The sequence below is a fragment of the Primulina huaijiensis genome, chromosome 1 (genome assembly GCF_012295235.1).
Source record: "Primulina huaijiensis isolate GDHJ02 chromosome 1, ASM1229523v2, whole genome shotgun sequence".
Taxonomy (NCBI): Eukaryota; Viridiplantae; Streptophyta; class Magnoliopsida; order Lamiales; family Gesneriaceae; genus Primulina; species Primulina huaijiensis.
Window position 1 is genome coordinate 412,936 of NC_133306.1, and position 13,857 is coordinate 426,792.

Below are 13,857 nucleotides of genomic sequence, written 5' to 3' on the forward strand. Positions count from 1 at the left end.
TGTTGAATAAATAAAAAGAGTACCCTCTGCGACGCTTTTTAAAAAGAGTAGAGCCCCCTCAATATACACTTATTACTCTTCATATAATTCTTCAACTTTTATTCATTTTCTCTCAGTAATTAATAACAGTCTTGTAAATTAATATACAGCTTAATAGTTCAACTTTTGTTATACGGAATTAAAATGGGATTAATCTGGCTTCGAGTCGAAAACAAATTGGGATGTATCCCTGAAACTCTGACCTAAAGCACCCTCTGTCTGGGATATATCATATATTTGTAGACCATTTACTTCTCAATAATGCAAATTGGGAATTATAATTCATACAATATTTAAAAAAGTAGATTTTAAAATTTTTAATAAGTCTACTATTTATATTTTAGNCCAAGATCCTAATTTGTGTATGCATTTCCATATACTAATATTAGACATGTTTACTTATCACCAAATTAAATCCTCAATAATTTAAAGTTCTTGTAGAATCAATTAATTTGTGAAGTGATTGAAAGTTTTTTTTTCTTACAATATTAGTCTAATGCAACGAAATTGAATATTTATTTAATGGACAGCTGTTTCTTTAATTAAGATTGATTACAATCGACGAAATTAATGACATAAATTTAGTTCAGTCCTTTGTCCTTTCTACCTTATATGGTTTGTGTAATAAATACAAAGCATAAAAAAAATAATATAATGGGTAAAAATCAAATAATTTCTCGTGATTGATTTTATGCATATAGAATAATTAATTAACATGTCTTTTCAATATTGGTGAAGTACTTAAGACCCGTGGCTCATCAATAATTTACTTGTCTTTCTCACAGGAACACAAGCAATTAGTACTATTTGGTAAAAATTCAAAGTTGTCTCGACCTCTTGTGCAATATGGAGGCAGAATGCATGTGAGTCGAAGAACCTAAGTACTCCACAATTATTTGCTTGGCTGATGTAAAATTAACCAACTTTTCTTTGGTCGTAAAATAAGAATTTAAAAATACTAGGTATAGAATATACTATATAGTATAATATACTATTTATATATTCAAATATAATATTATATTTTTTATGACAATGGAAATCCGCCTCTATTTTTCGATGCGCACTGGATAAATCGCTGGGTTAACGAGCGCATGGTAGTCTGCAAAAATATTATTGTTGATTAGATTACATGTTATTGCCGACTATAAATGGTTCGAATTCAAGAATTTCATAGCAGGAAATAAAAATAGCGAGTGTGGTACAATCTCTGTAGAAAAAAAAGGTTCACTCAAAATGTACTCAACCAGTAAGCAAATGGTTAATATTTACCAATCAAGCCCACAATATATAGGTGGTGTGACAAAGAAAACTGATAGAATAAATAACGTGGCCGCCTTTGCACCATTCTTTCCTGCCGATGGAGCTTGGTCGGTTGCAGACCGGCATCTTGTTTTCTCTGATATTCATACATATTTAGATGTATACATACTTATTTATATGAAAGTGATTTTCAGATTTCGAGGCTGACAATTTCTGAATCAAGAAAGGCCGATGAAATCAGAAGTTTTGGGGTAAGTACTTATTTGTTATGATTTGTTTGAACACTGAGTTCAAATACACGTGTGTTTCCATAGATTTAATGAAGAAGCTGATGTTTTCTCAAAGAAATTTGATCCTGACCTTTTCAACATAACAGAAAATTGGTGCTGGGATTTTGAGGTTTGTGCCGATAAAAAGAAGCTTCTTTTCAAGATCCAACATGCTTATCCATTTCAGTAGGTAATTCACTTCCTTTATGGTAAATATATGTTGTGAGAGAAAGATCAGACGTGTAGATATACAAGAATGATTCAAAGGGGAGAAGATTTTACTACACTGATTCAAGAAATAAGCAGCAAAACTACACAGGAAGCCAAAACATCCAAGCTGGTCTCATCAGGTACTTCAGCAACATCTTGGTCTAGGTTAAAAGATCCACGAATCGTGCGGGTGTCTCGAGTATTTGGTGGGAAAGATAGACACAGCAAAGTATGCACAGCCAAAGGCTTGAGGGACAGGCGGGTAAGGCTATCGGTCCCGACTGCCATACAATTGTATGATCTTCAAGATAGATTAGAGCTAAATCAGCCAAGCAAGGTGGTGGATTGGCTTCTTAATGCTGCGAAAGATGAGATTGATAAATTGCCTCCACTAGAAATCCCTAATGGACTAAGCTTTAGCACACACAGTTTTCGTCCAAATCCAAGTTTTCTTAAATTCGGAGCTTCGCAATCAGACAATTTACAAGGTCTAAATATCAGTGACAGTGCGAATGATTCATTAAAACACCAAAGATCAAGTCCTTTCTGGGGGAAATCAATTGACAATTCAGGTGAAACAAGCGTGAGAGATGAGAATTGGTCAAGAAATGAAGATGAAAACCGATATGTTTCTGCAAGAATATGTTTGGATTCTAGGCAAAATCCCACTTCATTCTCAGGTTTTGTGAATAGTATTTCATCACATAATCCATTTTTTAGACTGGATCCTTCAAATTTAACTCTATCTCAACCTACACAAAGCTATGGTTTGAGTACGGTTCCAGCGAATGAAGATTTGCATAATTTCAGCCATTTGCCAATGTCATCCACACTGTCTTTTGCATCAGGATCTCAGGTTCTTTTGTACCAACCAGCAGCTGGAACGGCTACACAATCCCATTTCTCTTCACAAATAGCCGCAATGAATATAGAATTCAACGATCCTAAACAACTGAATTATCAGACCTTACAATTGTCTACTTCTTCCCTTTCTCCACCTGTTAACTCAAGTTCTGCTCATTCTGTGAGGCCATCATGACAGCCAATCTCCTCTCTTCGCATAACGTACAATGAAGAAAATGAGCAAAATAATAACAGTAACCAGTTTCATGATTCGAGGTAGCTTTAAAAGGCTCTATATATGCTACACAAACTGGTTCTATTATTTCCTTGAAAAGCGAGTGAGTCACGACTTCGATGAACTTAACATTCTAAGCTGCATCATACACTTTTGTGATTGAAGATTTTATAAATCATTGTCCAATTACCGAACCATTTATGCTGTGAACTCCTTCTGGAAGAAGTTTATATTGCTTATCATATGCATGCTTGCAAGAAATTGATCACACATGTCAGCAAGATACCAAGATTTCACGTTGATCAAAGGAAGACTCAACATTGCGAGTGTTTTGCCTATATATGTTAAAAATATCAAGCCATTTGTATTATTGTCATATTATTATCTGCTCAAGAATGATTTTATTGAGTTACACCTGAGAGCATTATATAATTGAAAGCAATCGTATTGTACTTAATTATCAGTTCCATGTACGTATTTGATTTTTATAAAGCCCCGAAGCATTTACAATTACGAACATGCCTAATATCATATTATCTGGGGCACGAAAACCCTAGCTAGCCAGCATCATCGTCCTGTACTTATATAGACTGTTTGGATTTTATTTTCTTGACCATTTATCTTTCTGCAACATGAAGAAGAAAAGGAAGGAAAAGGGCTTAATTTGTTATTGAGTGAATACGATAGGTGCTGTGTTGTCAATGTTAACATATATACAAGATCCAAGAAAGTAGCAGTTGGAAAAAAATAAATTAATAAGCTAGCTTAATCTTGAAGGGGGGAAAAAACCATAGTGTGGTCCAAAACTAATAAAAGAAGGGAAGTGATCAAAGGGATTGGCTCAGGTACGAAGTTATATTTAGGGTTTTTTTTTTATGTGGTGTGGGTATGTGTAGACGTACAAGGGACCATGCATACACAAAATTCTTGTAACTAGGAGGGTCCCCACGTGCACTGGTTCTGAAACGTATCTATCATCTGTATTTATGTATACACTGATCGCACCAGACGAAGTGTGTGTGTGTGTCCACAATTCGAGTATTTATTTTGGGTGATATTATTCACATGGACAAAATATTTTTTCATTTTTTGTGGTCTTATAAGTTAATTCATCATTTTAGTCGACTAATTTTTTTTTCTCGTTTTTAATCATTTTTCATGAATGATGTTGTGGCGTTGGAAAAAGTTTACGTGACAGCGAGAAATGCTAACGTGTTCGATGCCACATCATCATTCGATTGAAAAAAGATTAAAAATAACAAAAAAATGCAAGTTTGTAAATTAAAATCGTAAATTGTCTCGTAAGATGACTAAAACAAAAAATGTGCAATTACATTACCAAAAAAATATTATATTTATTTCAATTGTCAATCGATATCAGCAAGGGTAATTCGCATGGGTGAAAAATGGTGGTAGTAATGAGTTTGAACATGGAATGGATTGAAATGATATATAGACTCAAGTGGATTAAAAAGCCAAGTGCATCAGGAAGAGATATCAATTTACTAAAATAGTTAATGCTGAAATTGGACTGATCAGTAGGCGTTGAAGAAAAAATCAAGTGACTTAAAAACACTTGTGACAATAAAATTAATGCAAATTAAAGATATAAATTTTTCCAAGATTGAAAGAAATATTCAATTTTTCTATATATATATATATATATTCTCAAATTCTTGAAAATTGAATATTTCTTTCAATCTTGGAAAAATTTATATCTTTAATATAAATGACAAAAAAAAGTTGAGAATTCAATAATTATTTGATATGCATTTTTGGCCCAATCATTATGTTGACCAAAGTCAAAAACGACGATTGAATTGGACACGAGCTCCCGGCGAGGATCGAACTCGCGACCTTTCGCTTACGAAGCGAACGCAATACCACTATGCTACGGAAGCTTGTAACCATGTTTTGCGATATTTTAAATTTATTAAAAATATTATTGTATATCTTTTGAATTTTTTTAATTAAATAGATGTCACGGCTGAGACGAGGAGAGGAGGAAGGCGGAGCAAAATTTATTGGATTCGATTCAAGAGTTCATAGAAAGAGTAAGAAACTTTGATACGGCCTTGGACCTTCGAGCTAAAGATAAAATGTTTAAAAATAACAGTGATTAAAGTAATTTTTTTAAAACTAACCATTGACAGCAAATACATGAAAGTAACTTTCCTACAGCTCTTTATCATTCGATCTGTTTGTCCAATGGAAGCAAGACATGAAAGAAAAATAGGCTATGTCTAATTAAATGAAATCTACGATCGGTTTCAGAGGAGCTGCATTGCTTTGAACATGAATACTGAAGTTAGTGTTTTGCTTTTAAATGAAGGATGAAAAGGAAATACTACATGGTAAATAGTTGTTTGCGATGTTTCTTAGTTCGACCAAGAACAATTGCATGATCAGCTGAGACTACCTCGTTAACCAGATCTTTAAAGATTTGGCGTTCTATATCCAACACTAAGGCTGGAACCTCTCCACTGTATTCTGCCCAATCTTCAGATTGGTACATCGTATCTCCGGTTAAGATTCTTTTTAATCCGTCGTCCTCTAATTCCTCAAAGTTATTATCCGGCATTAAGCACAACCACTCCATCTTTTGACATATTTCTTTCGCGAGCATTGACGGGCTAATTCTTCTTTTCCCTGTGATAAATCTTTTGCCTGAAGTGACCTTTTGGACAAGTATTTCGTTTACCATATCAAAAACAAGTTTTCTTTCGTTTTTCTGATTTAGTAGCTTCTGACTGTTCTTTTCAATGAACTCTCTGTTCGCTCTCGGCGTTGTTTCCTCCATCTGTTCGATAACGTTGAACATGTCTGGATTAATCACATGGCATGAGGAAAGGAACTGACTTGCCATTGGGATGAAGCTCGCACTTTTCAGGAGTCCTGATGTATGTAGAATCTTGTTAATATATCTTTGATTACCTATTTCATTTTGGTTCGGAGCGAACTCTTCAGATTCACTTTTCAACAATCTAGTTTCATGAACTACGTGACTATGATCAGTTCTCGGGCAATCTATGAAATGATTTAGATTCTCAAGATGCCAGTTGGCTTCATCAGGACTTGGACTCTGATCTACATATTGGGAGAAAATAGTAGACTAGTATGCATTGTTGGCGCATGTGTAAGATAATGAAATTTTTTACAAAAAAGCATTACTCCATATAATGACATGAAATGATATGGAAGGAATGTATTGTGTCTATGATATTCTTGTTTTTCTTCATTTTGATTTGAAATATCAGCTATCTTACAACTTTATTGAACAAGTTGTCTTTAATTCTATCATAGGCTTTGACAATCAATTTGCATGGCCATATAATTGTTCAAATTCACGGCTACGATCTATATAAAATATGGATGAAGGTTGCATACATTCTAGTGAATTATATTTGTAAAGTATTCTGTTCGAATTGACTCTTGCTCTTGATTTTGAGGCAACGGTTGCGTGGTGTAAATTGTTCAAGTGAATCTGTCAAAAAACAGCAGAACAATTGATTTTAACCATCATCAGCTGGCGGTAGTAAATTGTAGGGATCCGAAACTTGTTATTCTGGTGCTTGTCATTACCATAAAAAAAGATTGCCAGTCTCTGCACTAAATTGTTGAAACTGTTCGATTGTTTTCTTCTCAGGAACTTCATTTACTATGAAAATGAACTTGGTATTATTATATCTATCTCGTCCTTTTCTTCTCGTCAGCAAAATCCTTGGATATTTAAATTGAACTAAACATTTCAAACTTCGAAATACCGAAATATTTCTGGTATTCGATATGATTCATTAGTTATGTGCCTTTTATAAGAAATATACACACTTCAATTAACATGTATCATCGACCAAATGCAAGGATATCAGTGCGTGACAAAATGGTGGGATTTTGCTACTTTATTTTTGTTTTTGTTTTTATATAATAAGAATGAATAGCAAGTCGAAAAATTGATATCGTCTTCGAATAAAAGAATTGTATAGATGAACCCAATTAAAGGTGTAGATGATAAGGAAATAGCTGTGTTTGGACTCACTTTGGGACACTATGTTTCCCCATTCAAGTACTTGCCAAGAATTGCCTGTCCCTTGCCCTTCACTAATTAATGCTTTTGTGGGATTGTCTTCATTTTCTTGCTCACGTGTAATATATTCACAATCAAGGCCCCGTCTTGGCCAATTAAGTACAGTCACTTGTGAACAAAATTTATATAATATTGTCGAGATATCATGTAGTCTATCCGTCACAAATATCCCTAATTTGAATAAACTGTAAATCTAATTATAACAAATTTTCTTTCTCAAAATCAAATAAAAAAATTCTATAATCTTTGATTTTATATGTACTATTTTTCAATCAAAACTATAAAATTTGAATTCTTAATTGAAATGTACCAAGTTCTCTCGTTTATCAATTGTTATGCAAAACTTGAACCGAGTATTTGCATTTTTATGGCATGGATGCTGATTTTTTTTAAAAGAAATGTTAAAAAAAAAATTGATATCAAGTTATATAAATATTTTCATGGGACATCATTTTTGTTATTGCTTTAACTTTATTGCAATATTGGGAACCCTTTTGTACACGTTCTATTTGTTTTGGATGTCAAATCTTGAACCACCATGCACTAAATTAATTCACATTCCTAAAAAAAAATCACATTATATGTGTCACAATTGCCAGCATATTTGGTGCCCTTGACGTGGTCGACAGCTGGAATAACTTTGATTTTAATTCTAGTATGAATTTTTTTTTACAATACATCATTATTAAAAATAAAAATAAAAAAATTTAAGTTTCTAGAACAACAATCCATTTGTTCGAAGATTAATAAGCGACATTACCAATCGTACACAATTATACTGTTCTGGATGATGTCTGATTATTAGAGTCCATGGAATTTTTATGTGCCAAGGAGATTTACTTGCTATGCAGGTGGAATCAAATGACTTGATGTGTCAAGCTCAGGTATTTCTTTACGACAATGGGGACAGTCATGCCACCAACTGCCATTAACTACAATAAATCTCTCTCTAAAGAGTTGCTATTCAACCACAGTCCTGCAAAGGTACAATCCTTAAGCCGCATGATGGACTCAACAAATACGATTCAGGAATCTTGACATATGCATCATGTTACATGTAAATCAACTCTTCTCGTTATTCTTCATTTTCCTTTCCAGGACGTTGCATTGGCCTCTGTCTCAATGAGGCCAATCCCCTTTTCCCCGGTACTGGAAAAACTCACTCTTTCTGAAATGAAACATGGATCTGTAAGAAGATTTTATATTGAAACGATCCAAGACAATGCAGTGCCATCTTCTGTGCAACGACACATGATCGCTGACAGCACACCTGAGCAAGAAGTATTCAGTCTTAAAGGTGCTGATCACTCCCCTTTTTTCTCAAAGCCCCAAGCTTTGCATAAGCTTTTGGTGGAAATATCCAAAATCCAATAAACTTGTATCTGCCAAATTATCGGAGTCCTTCTCAAATGCGTCCGCATCTTTTATTAGAAATCTTGCAGAGGAATTGATATGCATTTATGGTTGACACAGAGATGCGTGTGTCATTCTTCTTTCTTATGCTTTGAATTACAATAAGATGAAAATGATGAAATTCAAATAATTTTGTATCTGTCGTGAAAAAGTAAAAATTTACGGTAAAAAGTAAAAATCTCAAACTCTTAAAATTATCACACTACACACTTTATAATATTTTTCTCTCAACTCAATTGTGATTTTCTTCACAAATGAGAGATCTATTTATAGAAAATTTTTACAAATAATCCAAAAATAAAATACATCATTACCTACATCATCACACACTAATTTTCAATATTCAACACCTAATTTTACCTAATTTTCAACATTCAAATTTCACATTTTCAACACAAATATTTAACACATTTTTAAATAATTTTTCAACACTCCCCCTTGTGATGATGATCATAATGATTGTATACATTACGTGTTTTTATACTGCCTCGTTAAAAACCTTACTAGGAAAAACCCATTGGGATAAAAACCATAGTAAGGGAAAAAGAGTGCAGTCACGTAAACTCCCCCTCATGTTGACACGAACAATTCTTCACAAATTTCGTAGATTGCGCATCCCAATATTATATATGTGCTTTCTGAATATTGTCGTAGGAAGTGCCTTTGTGAAGAGATCTGATGAGTTTTCACTTGATTGAATGTGACGAACATCAATACATTTATTCTTCTCAAGCTCCTTGGTGAATGCGAAGAACTTAGGAGGAATATGTTTAGTTCTGTCGCTTTTTATGTATCCTTCTTTCATTTGAGCAACACATGCAGCATTATCTTCATATAGTATCACAGGCTTCTCGTCGAATGATAATCCGCATGAGATTTGGATATGTTGAGTCATTGATTTTAACCACACACATTCACGGCTTGCTTCATGTAGTGCAATAATCTCGGCATGATTTGATGAAGTTGTTACAAGTGTTTGTTTCTGTGAACGCCAAGAAATTGCAGTGCCTCCACGAGTAAATACATATCCAGTTTGAGAACGTGCTTTGTGTGGATCAGATAAGTATCCAGCATCGGCATAACCAATTATACTTGGATTAGCATCTTTTGAATACAAAAGTCCCAAGTCTGTCGTTCCTCGTAGATAACGGAATATATGTTTAATTCCGTTCCAATGTCTCTTTGTTGGATATGTGCTAAATCTTGCCAATAAATTTACGGCAAAAGATATATCAGGCCTTGTACAATTTGTAAGATACATAAGGGCACCGATAGCACTTAGATATGGTACTTCTGGACCAAGAATATCTTCATCATCTTCACATGGACGGAATGGATCCTTTTCTATGTTTAATGATCTAACAACCATTGGAGTACTTAAAGGATTTGATTTGTCCATATTAAAACGTTTAAGGATCTTTTCTGTATAATTTGTCTGGTGAACAAATATTCCACATTCTTTTTGTTCAATTTGTAAACCCAGACAATACTTGGTTTTTCCAAGATCCTTCATTTCAAATTCTTCTTTCAAGTATGACACAACTTCTTGAATTTCCTTATTTGTTCCAATGATGTTTAAATCATCAACATATACAGCAATAATTACGCATCCGGATGTTGTTTTCTTAATGAAAACACAAGGGCATATTGAATTATTTACATATCCCTTTTTCATCAAGTGATCACTTAGCCTATTATACCACATTCTGCCGGATTGCTTCAACCCATATAATGATCTTAGTAATTTCACAGAATAACATTCTCTGGGTTTTGAACTTTGTGCTTCAGGCATCTTAAATCCTTCAGGGATTTTCATATATATATTACTATCAAGTGATCCATATAAGTAGGCTGTAACAACATCCATAAGACGCATTTCTAAATTTTCAGATACTGCCAAGCTAATCAAATACCGAAACGTAATTGCATCCATCACAGGAGAATACGTTTCTTCATAATCAATTCCAGGCCTTTGAGAAAAACCTTGTGCAACAAGTCGAGCTTTATATCTTACTATTTCATTTTTCTCATTTCGCTTTCGAATAAAAACCCATTTGTATCCAACAGGTTTTACACCTTCAGGTGTAAGGACTATAGGTCCAAAAACATTACGTTTATTTAGCGAATCCAATTCAACCTGGATGGCATCTTTCCATTTTATCCAATCCTGCCGATTTTTACATTCACCAAAAGATTTTGGTTCATGATCTTCATTATCATTTATGATGTCGATTGCCACATTATAAGAAAATATATCATCAATTTCTTCTATATCTTTTCGGTTCCATATTTTTCCAGTATTAATATAATTGATAGAGATTTCATGATTCTCGTCAGTTTGTGGTTCTGACAAAACATTTTCATCATCATGTGTTTCTTCAGGAACATCATTCTCTATTTTGTGATCATTATGTGTTTCTTCAGGAACATCATTCTCTATTTTGTGATCATTGTGTTTCTCTATGAATTTTCTTTTTCGAGGATTTTTATCCTTGGAACCAACTGGCCTTCCACGCTTCAGGCGTTTAATGACATCATGACTATCTTCAATTTGTTTCTTCGGAATTTCAATTCGAGCAGGGGCATTTGCAGCATGTATATATGATTTAGTTACCCCTTTTGTGTCTGCAAATGCATCTGGTATTTGATTTGCTATTCTTTGCAAGTGCACAATTTGCTGTACATCTTTTTCACATTGTTTTGTTCTTGGATCCAGATGTAACAATGATGATACATACCATGTAATTTCTTTTTCGGTATGTTTCTGTTCTCCCCCTAACATTGGGAAGATTTCCTCATTAAAATGACAATCAGCAAAACGTGCTGTGAACACGTCGCCTGTCTGTGGTTCAAGATATCGAATGATCGATGGACTATCATAACCAATATAAATTCCAATCTTTCTTTGAGGTCCCATTTTCTTTCGTTGAGGTGGTGCAATAGGCACATACACCATACATCCAAAAATTCTCAGATGAGAAATGTCTGGTTCTTTACCAAATGCAAGCTGCAATGGGGAGTATTTATGATATGCACTTGGTCTGATGCGAATTAATGAAGCAGCATGTAAAATTGCATGTCCCCATATAGAAATAGGGAGCTTTGTTTTCATAATCATTGGTCTAGCAATCATTTGCAGACGTTTAATCAATGATTCAGCCAATCCATTTTGAGTATGTACATGAGCAACAGGATGCTCAACAATGATTCCCATAGACATACAATAATCATTGAAAGTCTGGGAAGTAAATTCACCAGCATTATCAAGTCTAATTTTCTTGATTGTATAATCGGGAAATTGATTCCTCAATTTTATTATTTGAGCAAGTAATCTTGCAAATGCAACATTTCGAGTTGACAATAAACATACATGTGACCATCTGCTGGAGGCATCAATCAATACCATAAAGTATCTGAATGGTCCACATGGTGGATGGATTGGTCCACAAATATCACCCTGAATACGTTCAAGAAACATTGGTGATTCAGTTTGGATTTTGGCTGGTGATGGTCTTATAATAAGTTTTCCAAGAGAACATGCTTTACATTGAAACTTATTATTCTGAAAGATCTTCTGGTCTTTCAATGGATGACCATGTGTATTTTCTATAATTCTTCGCATCATTGTTGAACCAGGATGTCCTAATCGATCATGCCAATTGGTTAATATTGAAGAATTATCAATTACCATGTTTGATTCAATGGGACGTATATGTGTATAATGCAATCCAGTAGGGAGCATTGGTAGTTTTTCAATCACATATTTCTTTCCTGATTTATATGTGGTAAGACACATATATTTCTCATTCCCTTCATTCATTGTTTGAGTATCATACCCATGGGAATATATATCATTAAAACTCAACAAATTTCTTTTCGATTGTGGTGAATATAAAGCATCATTGATCAAAAATTTTGTACCATTAGGTAACAAAAATTGTGCTTTACCACATCCTTTAATCAAGTCTACAGGACCTGATATTGTATTCACCGTTGTTTTTGTTGGTTTTAGTTCCAAGAAATATCTTTTATCTCGGAGGATAGTGTGCGTTGTACCACTATCAGGTATGCAAACTTCAGCTTGGTTCGTAGCATTTTCCATATTTGAACTTCAAAAAAATATGCAATGAAATAAAATTATTGACAATAAAATACAATACAATATAACACACTATAAAACATTATCATACGAATACATAAAAAATAAAATATTTTACATATTTATTCCACCATCAAATTGATCATTATCTGAGAAATCAATCAGAAAATCTCCAGCATCAAAATGAGTTGAACCACTCAAAGGTTCACTGTGTTCAGTAAAGTTGGTCTCCTTTTCTTTCCCCTTTATTGATTCTTTATAAAGTTTACAAAGGTGCTCAGGGGCTCGACAAATACGGGACCAATGTCCTGGAGTACCACATCTGAAACAAGAACTTTCAAATCTTTTTGAGTGATTCTCATTAACACTCATATTCTCTTGATGCCTTTTCGGTGGGTGGTTTGGGACGTTCTTTTGAGATGAGTTATAGAAATAACTATCTCGATTATTTTCAAAACCACGGCCGCGTCCACGACCACGACCACTTCCACGTCCACGTCCACGTCCACGACCACGACCACGACCTCGATTTTGTCCTCGACCAAAATCTTGTCTGTAACTTTGATTTTGGTTTCCAGGTTTAAATTCATTTTTGCTTACAGCATTTACTTCTGGAAATGCTGTTGATCCAGTGGGTCGGGACTGATGATTTCTCATTAATAGCTCGTTGTTCTTTTCCGCCACAAGAAGACAGGCGATGAGTTCAGAATATCTCGCAAATCCACGCACTCTATATTGTTGCTGTAGTGTTATATTTGATGCGTGAAACGTGGAAAATGTTTTTTCAAGCATTTCCGATTCTGTAACCTCATGTCCACAAAATTTTAACTGCGAGATTATTCTATACATCGCTGAATTGTAATCACTGACTTTTTTAAAGTCTTGGAATCTTAACATATTCCATTCATCACGGGCGGTCGGAAGTATAACTTCCCTTATATGTTCAAATCTCTCTTTTAATCCTTTCCACAGAGCCATGGGATCTTTTTCGATGAGATATTCACATTTTAAACCTTCATCAAGGTGTCGTCGTAAAAATATTATAGCTTTTGCTTTTTCTTGTGATGAAGATATACCATTTTCTTTAATGGTCTCGCTTAGACCCAATGACTCAAGATGCATTTCTACATCAAGAGTCCATGGCATATAGTTTTTCCCAGTAATATCAAGAGCGATGAATTCGAGCTTTGCCAAGTTTGCCATGGTGGTACTAAAAATTACGATGCATTTTATTAGTTAATGAATATTGCAATACAAAGTAATGGATAAACAACAAGTACAAGTATTCGTAAAAATAAAGAAAACACACGAGGAGGATATTCTCCGATAAATACAAGACTGGTGAGTATGATAACCAAAATAATTAAAAATAACCTCGTGAAAGCCATCTTCTTTTTTTCTTCGA

At 34.1% G+C, this 13,857-nt stretch overlaps 3 protein-coding genes and 1 non-coding gene across 4 annotated transcripts; 2 read left to right on the top strand and 2 right to left on the bottom strand.

The window, feature by feature from the left end:
* The first annotated feature begins 1,315 nt into the window (after positions 1–1,315).
* LOC140973663 (uncharacterized) lies at positions 1,316–3,605 on the top strand. The gene is made up of 3 exons (XM_073436640.1): positions 1,316–1,406; positions 1,494–1,550; positions 1,676–3,605. Exon 3 carries the CDS (start codon positions 1,825–1,827, stop codon positions 2,815–2,817), a length of 993 nt encoding a protein of 330 aa, XP_073292741.1. The 5' UTR covers positions 1,316–1,406; positions 1,494–1,550; positions 1,676–1,824; the 3' UTR covers positions 2,818–3,605.
* A 1,080-nt stretch (positions 3,606–4,685) lies between these two features.
* Positions 4,686–4,757, bottom strand: TRNAT-CGU (transfer RNA threonine (anticodon CGU)). Its single transcript has one exon. It is a non-coding gene; the product is annotated as a tRNA-Thr (tRNA).
* An 87-nt stretch (positions 4,758–4,844) lies between these two features.
* Positions 4,845–6,356, bottom strand: LOC140977210 (protein LONGIFOLIA 1-like). The gene has a single exon (XM_073441899.1). It carries the CDS (start codon positions 5,720–5,722, stop codon positions 5,204–5,206), a length of 519 nt encoding a protein of 172 aa, XP_073298000.1. The 5' UTR covers positions 5,723–6,356; the 3' UTR covers positions 4,845–5,203.
* A 1,484-nt stretch (positions 6,357–7,840) lies between these two features.
* LOC140982060 (putative methylesterase 11, chloroplastic) lies at positions 7,841–8,314 on the top strand. Its single transcript, XM_073448781.1, has 2 exons — positions 7,841–7,924; positions 8,039–8,314. The coding sequence occupies exons 1-2, from the start codon at positions 7,841–7,843 to the stop codon at positions 8,312–8,314; spliced, it is 360 nt and encodes a 119-aa protein (XP_073304882.1).
* The last annotated feature ends 5,543 nt before the right edge of the window (positions 8,315–13,857 follow it).